Source organism: Lemur catta, chromosome 18 (genome assembly GCF_020740605.2).
Source record: "Lemur catta isolate mLemCat1 chromosome 18, mLemCat1.pri, whole genome shotgun sequence".
NCBI lineage: Eukaryota > Metazoa > Chordata > Mammalia > Primates > Lemuridae > Lemur > Lemur catta.
Window position 1 is genome coordinate 7,075,635 of NC_059145.1, and position 17,894 is coordinate 7,093,528.

The following is a 17,894-nucleotide window of genomic DNA, read 5'->3' on the forward strand; positions in this document are numbered from 1 at the left end:
AAACATTAAATGGCTCTAAAAAGGTTAAAAGTTTTAACTGTACAAAAAGGTATACTCAGGGAAGTATGTACCAACCCAGCCCAGTCAATACCTTTTCTCCTTTCTCCCATTCCCACCCACCCTCAGTGTATAACCAGTTTTATTAGTCTGTGGCTTACCTTAACTTTGTTTCTTCTTTCACAATTGATCAGAATCATGTATATTTTTAATTTTTGCTTCTTTCTTATAAAAAAATGTTTATGTACTAAATATACTCTTTGTATTTTGCTTTTTAAAAATAACATATCTTAGAATTCAGTTCATAGAAATTTTCCTATTTTTTATCTTTTTATAGCTGCATAATACCCCATTGTATAGATGTACCATAGATAATCACCACTGTCCTATGTATGGGCATTTGGGTGTTTCCAACATTTTGCAATTACAAACAATGCTGTAGTGAATATCCTTGTGCATATGTATTTTCATATTATTAGAAATATGTCTTCAGGGGATTCCTAGAAGTGGGATTGCTGGGTCAAGAGGTAAATGAGCATTTATTTTTGTTAGATATTATAAAATTCCCCTCCATAAGGCTTGTACCATTTTTTGCATTGCCATCAGCATTGTATGGGTACCTATTTTCTCATAGCCTCACTAATGGAGTGTATTATTGTTCTTTAAATTTTTCACTATTTAGATAGGTGAAAAGTTGTATCTCTGTTCAGTTTTAATTTACTTTTCTTTAAATGTGAGTGAAGAAACATTATAGAAACCATTAAACATTATAGGAAAATAAAATTACAGATCAATATTCTTTGTCAACATAGGTGCAAAAACCCTTTGTACAATATTAGTAACTTAATCAATATATAAAGAGGATAATAGCATAACCAAGTAGGTTTTTATTCCAGGAATGCAAGGTTGGTTGAACATTAGGAAATTAATCAACGTAAGTCACCACATCAAAAGAATAAAGGAGAAAAATATGATTATCTCTATAGATGCAGAAAAATATAATTTGACAAATTTCAATACTATTCTTCATAAAAACACTCAATAAACTAGAAATGGAAGGAAGCTTCCTCAATCTGACAAAGGGCACCTATGAAACATCTACAGCTAACATCATGCTTAATGGTTAAAGATTGAATATGTTCCCCCTAAGATTAGGAATGAGGCAACAATATCTGCTCTTACCATTTCTCCAACATTTTACTGGAGGTACTACCCCTTGCAATACGGCAAGAAAAGAGCAAAAGGCATACAGATTGGGAAGGCGGATGTTAAACTCTCTGTATTTGTAGACAACATGATTTTATATATAGAAAATATTAAGGAAACCATTAAAAAATCCTACTAGAATTAAATACATTTATCAAGGTTGCAGGGTTTCTATATACTATCAATAAGCCATTGGAAAATGACATGTCAAGCAAGTGTATGCATTTGTCAAGACTCAATGAGTGATACTTAGTTACTCATTCCTTAGATTACCCATTTGTCTCCAGAATCTCAGCCTACATAAATGAGAGGTATGGGAGTTGGACCCAAATGAAATACTTCTGACAACATATTAGAGCAAGCATGGCATTTATATGTACTTTCTTCTGTCTAACCACTACAACATACTGCCTTCTTTGCAGTCTTTTTTTTTCTTCTTCTTGAGACAGGGTCTCACAGTCACCCAGGCTAGAGTTCAGTGGTGTCATCATAGCTTATTGCAACCTCAAACTCCTGGGCTCAAGTAATCCTCTTGCCTCAGCCTCCCAAGTAGCTGGGACCACAGGCATGCACCACCCCTGGCTGGCAAATTCTTCTATTTTTTGTAGAGACAGGGTCTCACTCTTGCTTAGGCTTGTCTTGAACTCCTGGCCTGAAGCAATCCTCCTACCTCAGCCTCCCAAAGTGCTAGGATTACAGGTGTGAGCCACCACATCCACTCTCATACTGCCTCCTTTGAATAATGAATTTGGGTTTAAGTAGCCCCAGACTTAAATCTGGATTCCAAATCTGTTTAGCTGTACAACCTTGGGCTAGTTAACGTCACCTCTTTGAGTATTTTTCTTATTCGTTAAATGGGATAATGTTATAAGGTTTCATGAAAATAAATGATATAATTAATGCGACAATGGCTGACACATTGTAGGAACTCACTAAATGTTTGTCTTAATCTTAGTAGGGTATTTTAATTAAGTCCTATTACAGTACTCTGTGGTATGACATTTTTTTATAATAGAAGAAACCAGAGCTGCACAAGAGTAGTCTTGGTTGCCAGATGGGAGCTTAGGGACCCGGATGGGAAGCAAGCATTTAGCTAATGGAGGGGCACTGAAGACAAATATACACCATAATTTCCCAAGTGTCACCACTTTACATTAGCTTTCTCATAGTTATTCACCTTACCAGCAATTGTTTATAAATTCATATTCATTCCAATTTATTTTTCTTCCTCTGGATTTTAAAATTACTGGTTCAAGGAAGGAATCATTGGTCCTAGCCAAAATCTTTATTTCTTTATCTCCTCCTAATAAAATACTTTACTAATTTATGCTTAGAGAAACTGAATTCCTTATTCTTACTATCTGGGCACTCATTCTACAGGTCCAATTGTCTTCAATGGGTCACTTCTCTGTCCCCTAATATTGGACATGTCTACTTCATTCATCTACCAAGCATTCAGCGAACACTTATGCCAGGCCCTATGGATGAAGATCAGAGAAGGTGGTAGTGCTTAACAGCTGAATCTTGAAGGATGAGTAAGTCTTTAGTGAAATGGGTAAGGTAGGGAAATTTATGCTCTGTTTGGGGTACCCTGCCTCTTCCCAAGAAATTATGCCTTAGCTGCAAATAATAACAATTAGTTGAGAACCTCCTTCCTTAAAAAAATCAAAGAGACAGGAACAATCCCATTACCGCTTTCTTCCTATTTTAACTAGTTAGAAATTTTCTTTTCCTTTCTTTTTTTTTTAAGCTTGTAATTTTCTCTTGTGAAATTCTGTTACCAGCAGGCAGGACAGATAGAAAAGTTAATTTAAGAAAAATGACTTCCTAAAGGTTTCTTTTCCCTCCAGAAAAACTAAGACTCACCTCTGACTCCTCTCAGGAATGTCCAGCACAAATCCAAACATCATCTCAGCAATTTTATTGGAGCTGCAGGTGGGGGTCCTGTCCACCTCCACGGCTATGGATAGCATCCTCTGAAGCTGGCACACAATCCTGAGTCCAGAACATAAGACACAGATGAGTGGGAGGGTCTGGCAAGGAGCCACCCTGTGGCTAGGAGGAGGTCCCCACCAGTGTACATCAAGAATAGAGACTACTAAAGGATCTTGTAAAGCACACACAAGGTCAGGGAGAACTACTCAAGCCATCAGCATGCTTTCATTTAGCAGTTTCACCTACCTGAATCCCTTTTGCCAGATCATACTATCTGAACCTCTGAGAACCTGGGGTTGAGCTGCAAAAGCAAGCTGCTTTTAAATTCAAAAATAGTACCACACAATCTTAAGGATCTCGAGAACTTTAAGGATCATCTGACCTACAATTTCCCTATTTTATAGATGATGAAACAGGTTCAGAGTGACTAAAAATTATTTCAATTTCTTTGATACAGGAGGAAATATGTATTTGCCATATAGTTTTTTCTTGTTACTGTTTCCTTTACAATAGTTTCTAAATTCAGTCTCAGAACTTTTGCTGGTGGAACCTGACCTTCTCTCCCATTCAGCCTACTGTGGGAGAGACCCAGTCTGATATGGCATTCCTGATGTAGGAATCCAGGAAACCCCTCAGAAAGGTAAGGCTGGCATGATATCAGCCTTTTCTGACATGTATTATTTGTGATGGAAGGAAGGGCTTTGTTTTTAGAAAATCTGCAGCCAGTGACAATAGGTGGACCAGACTAGGGGCTTGGGCATCAGATTCTGGCTGTACAATAAGCTGTTCAACCTTAGACAAGTTACTAACTCTGAGTCTAAGCATTATCATCTATAAAACAGGGGAAGAATATCATGCATTTCATAAAGTTGTGAGCGATGTGTAAAATATCTGGCAGATAGGCACTCCTTAATGATAAATGGTAGCACCTATAACTGTTGTTGATAAGATCATCATAAAATTGACTTTTAGGGGGCCTATTGTTATTTCTGCTAATATTTACTTATAACCAATTTATTATGATTATTATTATGAGATCAGCTTCCATTGAAGGAACAGTATTTGCCTCCCTCTTGGGTTTGTATATGGTACCTCTGAGATAACCTCACTTTAGGGCCTTCTCCAAGAAAATGCTTCATTGTTCAGAAACATTCCCCCTTTAGATAAAATATTGTCTCCTAAATTAGTTGAAATCTGTAGGCTTTATAAATCAGGTAGGTACAAGCAGATTATAGCATAACATTGTGAATTCAGGCACAAATGCTATATTTGAAATGTCAAGTGTGACTGGTTTTTAACAATATATATGATTGGCATGTAATACTAGGTCACTTGTATAAGGGCAGCCCCAGCCTCTAAAATCCTGGCATTTCTCAAAAAAAGCTAAGACCACTCTTAACTCCATAAAAGAAATGCCATGAATCTCTTTCCAGTGCAGTCTGTGGCAATGAGATCTACCTTGACCTGTTGGAACCTGCAGGTTGAACTGCTATTTTCCTTCTAGGACTAGGGGAGATAAACACAGGGTCCTTGAGGACTTGAGGTTGCTGGAACACCGCTACCCACCACTCCTCTATGTCAGTGGCTACCTCAAGTGATGAGTAGCTGTAACCCTTTTTGTCTCTTAGAATCCAAGAAAGGAAGTGCAGTGTCCTTTAGCTTTTTTTTCACTTCTGCTTTGTGACTTTGTACTAACTTTGTGGAGTCCTATTCATCTAGGGGTGAAAGCACCTGCTTTTGTTCTACTTTGGAATTAGAATGTAGCATTTAGTTAAACTAAGCCTTTAATAAGAATTAGCCTGTGTTACAAGATCTTGTTAATTTGAGGGAAGCAACTCTTAGGGAGTGGTGCTGCTCTCTAAAACACTAAATCCCAATAGCCCGGGAAAGACAACTTCTGCCTGCCCCCTTACAGCTGATTGGTGTTCTTTGTCAGGTTAGGCTGGGAAGAAGGGTGGCTACTGCTGGCTTTCAAGACTCCTGTTCCTGAAGAGGTTTGATTCCCATTTGGGGGCTGAGTTAATCCATCTGCAGTCACTGCTTTGACCAGCCACTTGATAACATCCCTGCAATTGAAAAAGGATAAGAAGGAAAAGGTTTATTTTTTCTTTTCCTGGGCAGGAAAAAAAAAAAAAGAACAACAACAACAAAAAAAAAAACAAAAGAAGAGGTTTAAACTTCTGTTGTATTTATGATGTTCTGGACTACAGCCTTAATCTGAGCTCCCAGATCCCTAGATTTCCCTAAAGGCAACAAAGGGGGCCCTTAGGTTATTTTTAATATTTAAATCTAGTGAAACCCCATATTTAATTACAGTAAGGCTAAAAAGCTAACTAAAAAATCAACATTCTTCTTTCAGTTAGAATTATTGAAAGGTAACTGCAAGGTCAAAGAGCACTATCTGTGACTTCCTGGCCAGGTGGAAAGTTGGACTGGATGACCACAGAAGTCCTTGCTGGCTCTCTATTATTAGGTGTCATCTGTTAATTCTAATAACTAAGGTTTAGAGTATGTGCAGTGGAGTCATACTATATACACAGCTTAATCTCTAAAAGTTGGTACGGTAAGAACATCTCATATAGTCAAAATTACTTTTTGATGATCACTTAGGTAACCCAGGTAAAAATGGTAGATTGAATACACATATCTAATTTTGTTCCCTCCTAAAACCCCACTAATATTACAGTAAATACTTAAAAAAAATATCTATAAGGAAGGGGAGGAGAGGAGACAATAGCAGTGAAATCTTATTTAAGATGGAAGGCAAATGAACTATACTCACAAAATAGAATATTACATAGTAGTCAAAATGAATATGCTGTGACAGGCAACAATACGGACAAATCTTAGTACTATAAAATATTAAGTGAAAAATAAAGTTCTCAATAGATTACATACAACATGATGTCTTTTAATATAAAGATAAAAGAGACTAAAATTAAAATATATACTTTATAGGAACACATGTACATACAATAAAAGTACATAGAAAGGAAAGAAATATTTCCAAAACATTTTTAAGGAAAAAAAGAAAGGCAAGGAATGAAATGGTTAATATGCAGGATGGAGAATACCTTGGGCACAGGGAGGGACAAAGGTGGGAGATGGGGGTTGGTGTGTGGTTAGAGGTAGGCAATTGTCAAGGTCCTCGTCTTTGATTCGGGGGTAGGTTAAGAGATGCTGATTACAAAATTAAAGATAACTAAGTAACTAAGCAAATAAATCAAGTGTGTCATGTTTTAAGAATGATCTTTAATCCAAGTCTATGACTTTGGTAAAGAGATAAATTTTAATTGACTTAGCAGAATTGAGGAAGCTGAATCCTAAGCCAACAGCAGAGAACAACAATCCTATTTAATTCTATTTACTAAAAAAAAAAAAAAATCTTCAGTAAGTTCTGCAAGTGGCAGCACTAGGTTTCTCTGAAGTGAGGGTGAAGGGGTGTAAGTTAAAATAAATTGGATGGCGTGAAAGCTGTTTAAGAAATTTTCAGACCCCTAGGTCTTTTTCCCCAACCCTTCAGACTACAGGTAGACTCTGTGAAGAGGTAAAACAAAGGGTCTCTGGACTGGGATACGAGGCATAGCTTGGAGGCAACGGCACCAGGGCAAAGAGGGACACTAAATGAACATACGCATGCTCAATGCAGAGACCCTTGCCATCTTCCCACACTTATCTTCCAAAAACCTGAAGTTCCAGTCTCTATCATTCATGTAGGAGATTAGAAGTCTTCTGTGGAAAACCCAAACAGTCCCAAGAGGAAAGACCTGAAGACATTGACTTGAGTGATTTTCTTAGAAATGGAAAACCAGGCTAGGTGTGGTGTCACACCTGTAATCCCAGCACTTTGGGAGGTTAAGGTGGGAGGATCACTTGAGCTCAGGCTTTTGAAACCAGCCTGGACTCTGTCTCTAGGGGGAAAAAAAAAAAAATGGAAAACTAGTTCCACCTACAGGGAAGTGCAGAAATGACAAGTCCTCCCATGTCCTCAGAGCTTCTTTTGAGTCTGCCACCTTTATACATGGATAGACTACCAAGGTTTATCAGACATCTATGGAAAACTTCAAACATAAGAGATAGAGACCAAAATAGCAAAAACAAACAACAAAAGGCAATGTAAAGAAAACAGATATTATGCAGAGAATTAGAAAACAAATAAAAATGAAAATCATCAAAGATATGAGATGATATAGATCTAGGAAAGAAGAAAACAAGAACATAATACTATTTATTAATTTCAATAAGGAACACAGAAAAAAAAGAGCTCTTGGAAATTGGAAACACAATAACAAAAATGAAAAACCCTATTTATCAGATATAAAGAGATATGAAGGATATTTTCCCAGACTGAAATGGTCTACTGAAAGCCCAACACAATGGACGAATATAGACCTTCAACAAGTCTAGTGGGCAAAAAGAGCTTTGCCGACTTCCAGAGGAAAAAACCAGGGCACATTTAGAGAATAAGTACTCAAAATAGCTTCTGACATCTTAACAGCAATTCTGGGAGCCAGAAGACAAAGGAAGATTTCCTTCAATGTTCTGTAGAAAAGTTATTTCAAGGTCTCAAAAACGTTGCTTCCCATACACCTTTCTTAGAAAGCTAGTAGAGACTGATTGCTTAACACAAGAGAGTAAAAACGAAGAAAGAGAAAGACATAGGACAAGTAAGTCATCCAACAGTGGAAAGAGGTAAAGGGAACACTCACATTTACAATGAAGAAGACTGGAAGAGGACAGAATTTGGGGTTGACTTCTGATTTGCACAAAGAAAGCAAGAAAACTAAAAATACAACAATTATTAACTCTAGGAAAAACAAAAAGGTATGAATAAAGGAAAAGTAATCATAGTACTTGGTTAAATTCTGAGTAGTCTACATAGTCAAAGTAACAGAAACTTTGAATATTGATTTTAAAAAATTATGGGCTTGGTACAGTGGCTCATGCCTATAATCCCACCACTTTGGGAGGCCAAGGCAGGAGGACTGCTTGATGTCAGGAGTTCAAGATCAGCCTGGGCAACACTGCAAAATCAGCTGGGTGTGGTGGTGCATGCCTATAGTCCCAGCTACAGGCTGAGGCAGGAGGAAAACTTAAGCCTAGGAGGTGGATTTACAGTTAGCTGTCATTGTGCCACTGTACTTCAGCCTGGGTGACAGAATGACTGTCTATTAAAAAAAAAGATATGACTATATTAATGATACAGGGGCTGGGAAATGGGTGTGTGTGTGATGTGGGAAGGTGGGGAGGAAAAAGAGTTAACTCCTAATCTTTCACGCAGGAAGTCAGTAGATAATGGCTAACACCGGAAAATCAAGAAGTAGAAACACACCTATGTTATTTCACCATATGGAGGTGAATATCAAAAGAATCAATTAAGAGCTGGGAAAGGGAAATGCAGGTGAGGGGACCTGGAGACAAGTGTTTCTTAAATCTTGTAGAACTAGTTTATCTTTGTATGTATAGTTAAAAATGAAATAAAGAGAAGAAAATCCCTTAAGAGGGGGTCATATAGAGACTGACTTAGCATTTTTTTTTTAAATCCTCTTCGATGTATAATTTACATACAATAAATTGCCAGGGTTTTGTTTGATGAGTTTAGATAAGTATATGCAGACATTCATGTCATCACCACTTCAATCTTATATTCATCTCTTAATAAATCAAAGATAGCTTGTTTTCCTTACAGCTAGAACAAATGACTTTTTTCATTGATTGAGCACAAAACAGAGGACCTGGCTTGCATTTAGAGGCTATAAATACACCCTCTCCATGCCTATCTTTAAACCTAAGAGTCACTCTGTACAGCGAGAGGGTCACACCAGGAGGGATGGAAATGAAAGCAACTAAGAGAACAGTGGGTCATGTCTTCCATCTGCCACTCACTCTAAAGCCAAGCTCACAAAGCATAATGGTAGATAGAATTGTTCTCATTATTTAAATTATTATTTTTCACTTTAAAACCAACTGTCCTCTGTTCTTTGTAGATTCTCTACTTACTGATTTTTCTATTCCTATAATTATTAACATTTAAACTTTAGGTAAAATGCCACATATAGGAAAATGGATATGGGCATGCAAACTAATGGGGCAAAAACTGACCAATGCCCAAAACACAATGAAACTTCTTCCTTTTTTAATGGAAGAGTTATAATAGTCAATATCCCACAATGGCCTGTGAAAAATATTCTCAACAAATATATAAGAACATGTGGGAAAGTAAAAAAGAGTGGAAGAGCTTCAAGGATGCTCTAAACAAAGAGATGCTGTTACACTATTCTAGTAAGAACCATTTCCAAAAAAGCGAGGAGTGTTCAGAGGCTCCTAAACTTACAATGGGGTTATATCGTGATAAATCCATCATAAGTTGAAAATACATTTAATACACCTAACCTACTGAACACCATAACTTAGCCTAGCCTACCTTAAATGTGCTCAAAATGCTTACAATAGCCTACAGTTGGGCAAAATCTTCTAATACAAAGCCTATTTTATAATAAAGTGCTGACTTTTTGGTGACTATTGCATGTAATTTCATTGAATACTGCACTGAAAGTGAAAGACAGAATGGTTGCATGGGTACCTGATGTACAGTTTCTACTGAATGCGTACTGCTTTTGCACCAATATAAAATTGAAAAATTTTAAGTCAAACCTTTTTAAGTTGGGGACCATCTGTAGATCCAAGAGAAAAATTCCAGCCTTAGATCCCCATCCTAGAAATCATTCCCCACCCCTTTGGTATAAACACATAGTAGTTCCACACTCTGAAGCTTCCAGAAACTCTGACCTTAATTCTCGGAAGAAAGAACACATGCTTACTATCTATGGTACCTTACTGTCAGCCACATGACCTATTGCCATAATATTACTTTTCATAAACTAGTAGTGACAAATGAGATTTATACTGAGTTTTCAGGGTGATAGAAATAAATCTAGGTTAATAAAAGCCACAAAAGTTTTACACACGTTTTTCCCTTAGATCTCACAAGGTTGTTTGGACAATACTTAAATAGACCAAAGGAAGTCAATAGTATTGAAACAAAAATCACTCAAGCTATGGTACCTGCCATATTGTTGGTGCAGAGAGGGTTTCTTTTTTTGATTTTAATAATTATCCTTGTTATACTATCTAGTGACTAGAAAACCTTGTCCACCTGATATTCTCTAGCCTTCAGCAGCTGCCCACCTATACCTACTACCTCGTCATCCCAGGGCTCAGGTGGCTGGTTACCTGACATTGTGGGGCTGCTTGTCACAAGACAGCACAGTGTTTGCAATGGATTGCTGCAGGTGCTGCCGTTGCCTCCTCAGGATCTGCTGGAAGTCATCTTCAAGGGTCTGTACTACATAACGCAGAAAAAGGACTCGCCCAGGCAGAGTCTGTCCCTGTGGGAAAATGAATGTGAAGTCAGTCTTTTCAATCTCCTGGATGACAGTAAGCATTGGGCACTCTTAAATACTAAGTCCAAGAGAAGGCCACAAGTCAACAAATGTGTCTGTACCTAAAATAGAGGGTCCTGGGAGAGAGCAGGTAGTCTAGGTCATTACAAAAGAGGACAGATAGGGCAACTGCTAAAAGAATGATATCCTATAAGGTCTGAGAAACCTTTTTTTTTTTTTTTTTTTGGTTTCTAAGGATTAAAAATAATTTACTTACTCAAATGATTAGGAATCTTTTAGGAAATTAGAATTTCCTAACAGCTAAGATGTAACCGGAGGTCTGCTGGAGTCTCTAGGATTATAGAACTTTTGATCTAGAGACAGCCATGTGAAGTCAGTCTCTCTCAATGAACCTATAAACCTTAGGATAAACCCAAAACTTAGCAGAACAGAGAGAGAAGTTGGTTCTTTAATGACTCTGCTGAGCTACAGGACCAAACAACCATGATGTCCACCTTACTGCTGAACTTTCGGTAATATGAGCTGATACATGTCCTTATTGTTGAGGCAAGTCTGAGTTGGGTATTCTGTTACAGGTGAAACAATCCTAACTGACACAGGTAAAGAGCATGGGCTTCGGTGGAACACAGATCTTACGTTTTTGTTGTTGTTTGTTTTAAACCTAGCTCCATCCCTTATTTAATTTCTCTTACTTAACTCCTCTGAGTCTCATGGGGATAATTCTGACCTTACCACAGATAGACCTTACCTGTTACATAGCTGGCAGGCATGCACAATTTGTTGGTTTCCCTTTACTAGAAGATAAGCGCTGGGAGCTCAGGAGCTCAGGCTTTGAAACTTCACAGAATAGGAAGGCACCAAACTGTTTCTGGACTATGTGGGAACTTTCAAACTCCAGGGGGTAGGTATATTTTCTGGGAACATAAACTCATGGACCAAGATATGGTTCAGTCAGCAGGAAACATATAACCATTCCAAGCACATACCATTTCTTTCTTTTTTGGGGGGAGGTGACACTAAGATATCTTTGTCTTCTGAACATGTGTATTTTTCTCTAATTTTTAATAATTGATACTTTTAAAAAAAATCAAGTATAATACTTGTGCTAGACTTGCTATGAAAATCTTCTACTGACACCACTCTCTACCACTGTCTTCGCCAGTACCCTAGAGGGAATAATTTTTAACACATTCTTCTAAAAGTCACTCTAAACATTTCTAAAGAAATAAGGCTTTTATTGCTATTTCTTGATTTATCATCTGTAGATATTACCTGTTGGTTTCTACTATGCTAGATAAGGATTTAACTCACTTAGGCCAAATCCACACCTCTTCTCTTCCCAAAATAACTATATCTCCACCATCTATAGACAGTATCTCTTGACTCCCCACTTGGGAAGATAAGAATGTTGTAACAGCCCTACTATTGTTAGAGATCTTACCCCTTTTCAACTCTTAACCTGTATCTTCTATACTTTTCATTTTACATTGTCATGGCTAATAAAATGGTCTCCTATGCTTTGTATGTAAATTGATTCTAAATGTTATAACTAGTGCTTACAGTATCAGGACTATGTTAAAATTATTTACTATACTGGAAATCTATACAGTATACTAAGAAAATCATTCCTTTTTTGTGAAGTTTTTTTTTTCCTACAGTTCCTTTTTTCCCCCCTCCCTTTATTGACCGCTATCATAACATACTTCTTTTAACTCCTCAAGAATGGTGGATAGTTTATTTTATTTATTTATTTATTTAATCATTATTTTTTTTTTGAGACAGAGTCTCACTCTGTTGCCCGGGGTAGAGTGAGTGCCGTGGAGTCAACCTAGCTCACAGCAACCTCAAACTCCTGGGCTCAAGCAATCCTCCTGCCTCAGCCTCCCGAGTAGCTGAGACTACAGGCATGCGCCACCATGCCCGGCTAATTTTTCTATATGTATTTTTAGCAGTCCACATAATTTCTTTCTATTTTTAGTAGAGACGGGGTCTCGCTCTTGCTCAGGCTGGTCTTGAACTTCCGAGCTCAAACAATCCGCCCGCCTCAGCCTCCCAGAGTGCTAGGATTATAGGCGTGAGCCACTGCGCCTGGCCTGGTGGATAGTTTAAAAAATTTTTTTAAAACAACTATATTGACATACCAGAAAATTCAACCATTTTAAATGTACCCTTCAATGATTTGTAGCAAACTAAGTTGTGCAAGCATCACCACAATCTATTTTTAGAACATTTTCATCACTCTAAAAAGATCCCTCATGCCCATTCACAGTTTAATTCCCTTTCCAACCCCCAGCCCAAGGCAACTACTCATCTACTGTCTCTCTAGATTTGCTTTTTCTGGACATTTCATATAAATAGAATTATTCAATATGTGATGCTTTGTGTGTGGTTTCTTTCACTTAGCTTAATGTTTTCTGAGGTTCCTCTGTGTGATAGCACGTATCAACAGCTCACTCCTTTTTATTATTGAATAGAATTCCATTTTGTTTATTCATTTACTAGTTCAGGGACATGAGTTATTTTCATTTTTCAGCTATTATGAATAATGCTGATATGAATATTCACATGTAAGTCTTTGGTTGACATGTTTTCATTTTTCTTGGGTCTATATCTAGAAGTGGGGTAGGTTAAATGATAAATTTATGTTTAACTTTACCATTTCCTACCAGCAATGTATGAGACTTATTGTTCTCCACATTCTTGCCAATGTTTGCTGTTGTTTTCTTTAAAATTTTTTTTCTAATTATGGTAAAAAACATGTAACATTTAATTTACCATCTTAACCATTTTTTAAGTGTACAGTTCAGTAGTGTTAAGTTTGTATATTCCTAGTCATGCAAAAGATCTCAACTTTTCATCTTGCAATACTGAAACCCTGTATCTATTGACCAACAACTTCCCATTTCTTACTCCTTCCAGCCCCTGGTAACCACAATTTTACTTTTTGTTTCTATGAATTTAACTACTTTTGATACCTCATATAAGAAGAATCACATAGTATTTGTCCCTTAGAGAACTGGCACATTTCACTTAGCATAGTGTCCTACAGGATCATGTATGTTGTAGCATGTGACAGGATTTCTTTCCTTTTTAACACAGAATTAATATTCCATTGCATGAATATACCATATTTTGTTAATCCATTCATCCAACTATGGATATATGGGTTGCTTCAATTCTTGGCTATTGTGAATAATGCTGCTATGAACAAGGGTATGTAAATATCTTTGAGAAGTTGCTTTCAATTTGTTTGCATATATACCCAGAAGTGGGAATGTTGGATCATATGGTAATTCTACTGAGGAACTGCCACACTGTTTTTCATAGCAGTTATACTATTAATACTTGATATTCCCATCAAGAGTGCACAAGGGTTCCAATTTCTCTACATCCTTGGCAACACTTATTTTCTATCTTTGCTTTTTTGCTTTTTTTTTTTTTGAGGTGGGGTCTCACTTTGTCACCCAGGCTAGAGTGCAGTAGTGCCACCATAGCTCACTGGAACCTCAAACTCCTGGGCTGAAGTGATCCTCTTGTCTCAGCCTCCAGAACAGCCGGGACTACAGGTGTGCACCACCACACCTGTCTAATTTTTCTGGTTTTTTTTTGTAGAGACAGGGTCTCTTTCTTGCTCAGGCTAGTCTCGAACTCCTGAGCTCAAGCAATCCTCCTGCCTTGGCCTTCAGAGTGCTAGGATTACAGGAGTAAGCCATTGTCCCCAGCCTGCATCGTGGTTTTGATCTGAGTATTTTTTCAGATGTTTATTGGCCATTTGCATATCATATTTGGAGAAATAGCTATATAAGTCCTCTGCCTTTTTATAAATTGGGTTATTTGTTGTTGAGTTTTGGGAATTCTTTATATATTCTGGATATTAACCCTTATCAGATGTATGGTTTACAAATATTTTCTCCTGTTCCATAAGTTGCCTATTCACTCTTGATTGTTTTACTCTATTTTTCTATTTTTTATTTTTATTGTTTCACACTACTGATGCATAGAAGTTTCAAAGTTTGATGTAGTACCATTTGTCTATTTTTGTTTTCATTGTCTGTGCTTCTGGTGTCATATTTAAGAAATCAGTGCTAAATCCAATGTCATGAAGCTTTCCCTCATGCTTTCTTCTGAGTTTACTAGGTTTCGATCTTATATTCAGATCTTGAATCCATTTTGAGTTAAATTTTGTATAAAGTGTGAGATAAGGGTCCAACTTCATTCTTTTGCATGGGGATATCCAGTTTTCCCAAACCACTTGAAGAGACTGTATTTTTGCCATTGAGTGACCTTGGTACCATTATTGAAGATCGTGTTGCCATACGTGCAAATGTTTATTTCTGGGCTCTCTATTCTATTCCATATGTCTATATTTCTACCTTTATGGTTGTTCCACACTATTTTCATTACTGTAGCTTTATAATATATTTTACAGTCAAGAAGTATGAAAATTCCAACTTTGTTCTTTTTTCCCCAAGATTGTTTTTGGCTATTTGGTGTCCCTTGCAAGATATCAACTTTTGTAAGATGAAAAGTTGGTTTCCCTTGGGATTCAATATGAATTTTGGGATAGATTTTTCTATTTCTGTGAAAAATGCCATGGGGATTTTGATAGGGATTGTATTGGATCTGTAGATCACTTTGAGTAGTGTTGACATCTTAACAACATAAGTCTCCCATCCCATGAATATTGGGCATCCCATTTATTGGCATCTAATTTCTTTTAACAATGTTTTGTAGTTTTAAGCGTACACGTCTTTCACTTCCTTAGTTAGGTTTATTCCTAAGTATTTTATTCTTTTTGGTGATACTGCAAATCAAATTGTTTTCTTAATTTCCTTTTCAAATTTTTCATTGTTTACAATAATGCAACTGAGTTTTGTGAGTTGATTCTTTATCCTGCCACTTTGCTGAATTTGCTTATTAGTTCATTTACTAATATTTTTGTGGAGTTTTTGGATTTTCTTATCTACATATAAGATCATGGATGCCTTTTAGTATTATTATTTTTTCTTGCCTAATTGCTCTGTATAGGACCGCCAATACCATGTTGAACAGAAGTGGTGAAAGCAGGCATGTTTATCTTGTTCCTGATCTTAGAGGAAAAGCTTTCAGTCTTTCTCCACTGAGTATGATGTTAGCTGTGGGCTTTTCATATATGGCCTTTATTATATCGAGGTGGTTTTCTTCTATTTCTAGGTTTGGTGTTTTTATCATGAAAGGGTATTGAATTTTGTCAAATGTGTTTTCTGCATCAAATGAGATAATCGTGGTTTTTGTCCTTCATTCTGTTAATATTGCATATTACACTGATTTTCATATGTTGAACCATCTTTGCATTCCAGGAATAAATCTCACTTGTTCATGGTGTACAGTAGGCCCTCTGTATCTGTAGGTTTCACATCCATGGATTCAACCAATTATGATTTGAAAATATTAGAAAAAATATTTGCATCTTTACAGACTTTTTAAATCATTATTCCCTAAACAATGCAGGATACGATTATTTACATTGTATTAGGTATTATAAGTAATCTAGAGATGATTTAAAGTATACAAGGGAATATTCATAGTTATATGCAAATACTATGTCATTTTATAAAAGGGACTTGAATACCTGTGAATTTTAGTATCTAAGGGAAGTCCTGAAACCAGTTTCCTATGAATAACAAGGGATATCCCTTTCATGTGCTGTTGAATTCAGCTTTAGTTTTTGAGGATTTCTACGTCAATATTTACCAGATATATTGGTCTGTAGTTTTCTTACAGTTTCTTTGTTTGCTTTTTTTATCAGGGTAATACTGGCCTCACCAGATGAGTTAAGGCATGTTCCCTTCTCTTCAAATGTTTAGAAGAGTTTGAGAAGGACTGATATTAATTCTTTAAATGTTTGTTAGAATTCTCCAGTGAAGCGATCTGGACCTGGATTTCTCATCTTGGGAGTTTTTGATTACTGATTCAATCTCCTTACCAGTTATTGGTCTGCTCAGATTTTCTATTTCTTCATAAGGCAATCATGGCAGGTTGTGTGTTTCTAGGAATTAATCCATTTATTCTAGGTTACCCAATTTATTGGTATACAATTGTTCATAGTGTTCTCTTATAATCTTTTTTATTTCTGTGGCATCAGTTGTAATGTACTCTCTATCTCTGCTCTAATCTTTACTATTTTTTCCCTCTGTTAACTTTGGGTTCAGTTTCTTCTTTTTCTACTTTCTTGAGGTATAAAGTTAGGCTGTTGGTTTGAGATGTTTCTTCCTTTTTAAATGTAAGCATTTATAGCTGTAACTTCCCTCTTAGCACTGCTTTTGCTGCATCCATAAGTTTTGTATTTTCATTTGTTTCCATTTTCATTTGTCTTAAGGTATTTTTTAATTTCCCATGTGATTTCTTCTCTGACCCATTGGTTATGAGTGTCTTGATTAGTTTCCACACATTTGTGAATTTTGTAGTTATCATTCTGCTACTGATATTCTAATTTCATCCCACTGTGACTGGAATAGATAGTTGGTATAACATCAATCTTTTTATATCTTCTAAGTCTTGTTTTCTGGCCCAACATGTGGTCTTTCTGGAGAAAGTTCCATGTATACTTAAGAATTCATTTTCTGCTGTTGTTGGGTGAAATGTTCTATGTATGTCTATGTTCAAGTGGCCTATAGAGTATTGTTCGAGTCCTCTATTTCCTTATTGATCTTCTGTCTGGTTGTTTTATTCTTTATTGAAAATAGGGTATTGAAATCCACTATTGTTGTGTTGCTGTCTATTTCTCCTTTCAACTGTCAATGTTTGCTGAATATTTAGGGGGTCTGATGTTTAATACACGTGTATTTATAATTGTTATACTTTCTCGGTAAATTGACTTTTATCATTATTTAATGTTCTTCTTTGTCTCCTGTAAGTTTTTGACTTAAAGTCTTTTTGTCTTATATTAGTATAGCCACTACTGCTCTCTTTTGGTTATCATTTGCAAGGAATACCTTTTCCCATCTTTTCACTTTCAGCATATGTATAATTCTTGAGTCTCTTGTAGATGGCATATAGTTGGATTCTGGTTTTTACTCCATTCAATTTATTTTGTGATTGGGAAGTTTAATCTTTTTACATTTAAAATAATTACTGATAGGGAAGGAGTTACTATTGCCATTTTAATTGTTTTCTGTATGTCTTATAGCTTTTTTGTCTCTCCTTTCTTTTTTTACTGCCTTCCTTGGTATTTCATTGATGTTTTTTTGTAGTAACACACTTTGATTTCTTTCTCATTTCCTTTTGTTTATAAGCTATAAATATTTTAATTATGGGTGCCACAGCAAGTACATAAAATATCTTAAAGTTTAACAACCTAGTTTAACCTGATAA

General features: G+C 36.4%; 1 protein-coding gene across 2 annotated transcripts in view; it reads right to left on the bottom strand.

The window, feature by feature from the left end:
• The window catches only part of SIMC1 (SUMO interacting motifs containing 1), a 78,332-nt gene that overhangs the window by 17,482 nt on the left and 42,956 nt on the right, over window positions 1-17,894 (bottom strand). For both annotated transcript variants that reach the window (XR_006729868.1, XM_045530661.1), the window contains exons 5-7: window positions 10,372-10,526; window positions 5,052-5,204; window positions 3,070-3,198 (exon numbers count right to left, since the gene is read on the bottom strand). Coding sequence is in view for 1 of the 2 variants with exons in the window: in XM_045530661.1 (XP_045386617.1) it covers window positions 3,070-3,198; window positions 5,052-5,204; window positions 10,372-10,526 (437 nt within the window). In the remaining variant the exon portion in view is untranslated. The remainder of the gene's footprint in view (window positions 1-3,069; window positions 3,199-5,051; window positions 5,205-10,371; window positions 10,527-17,894) is intronic.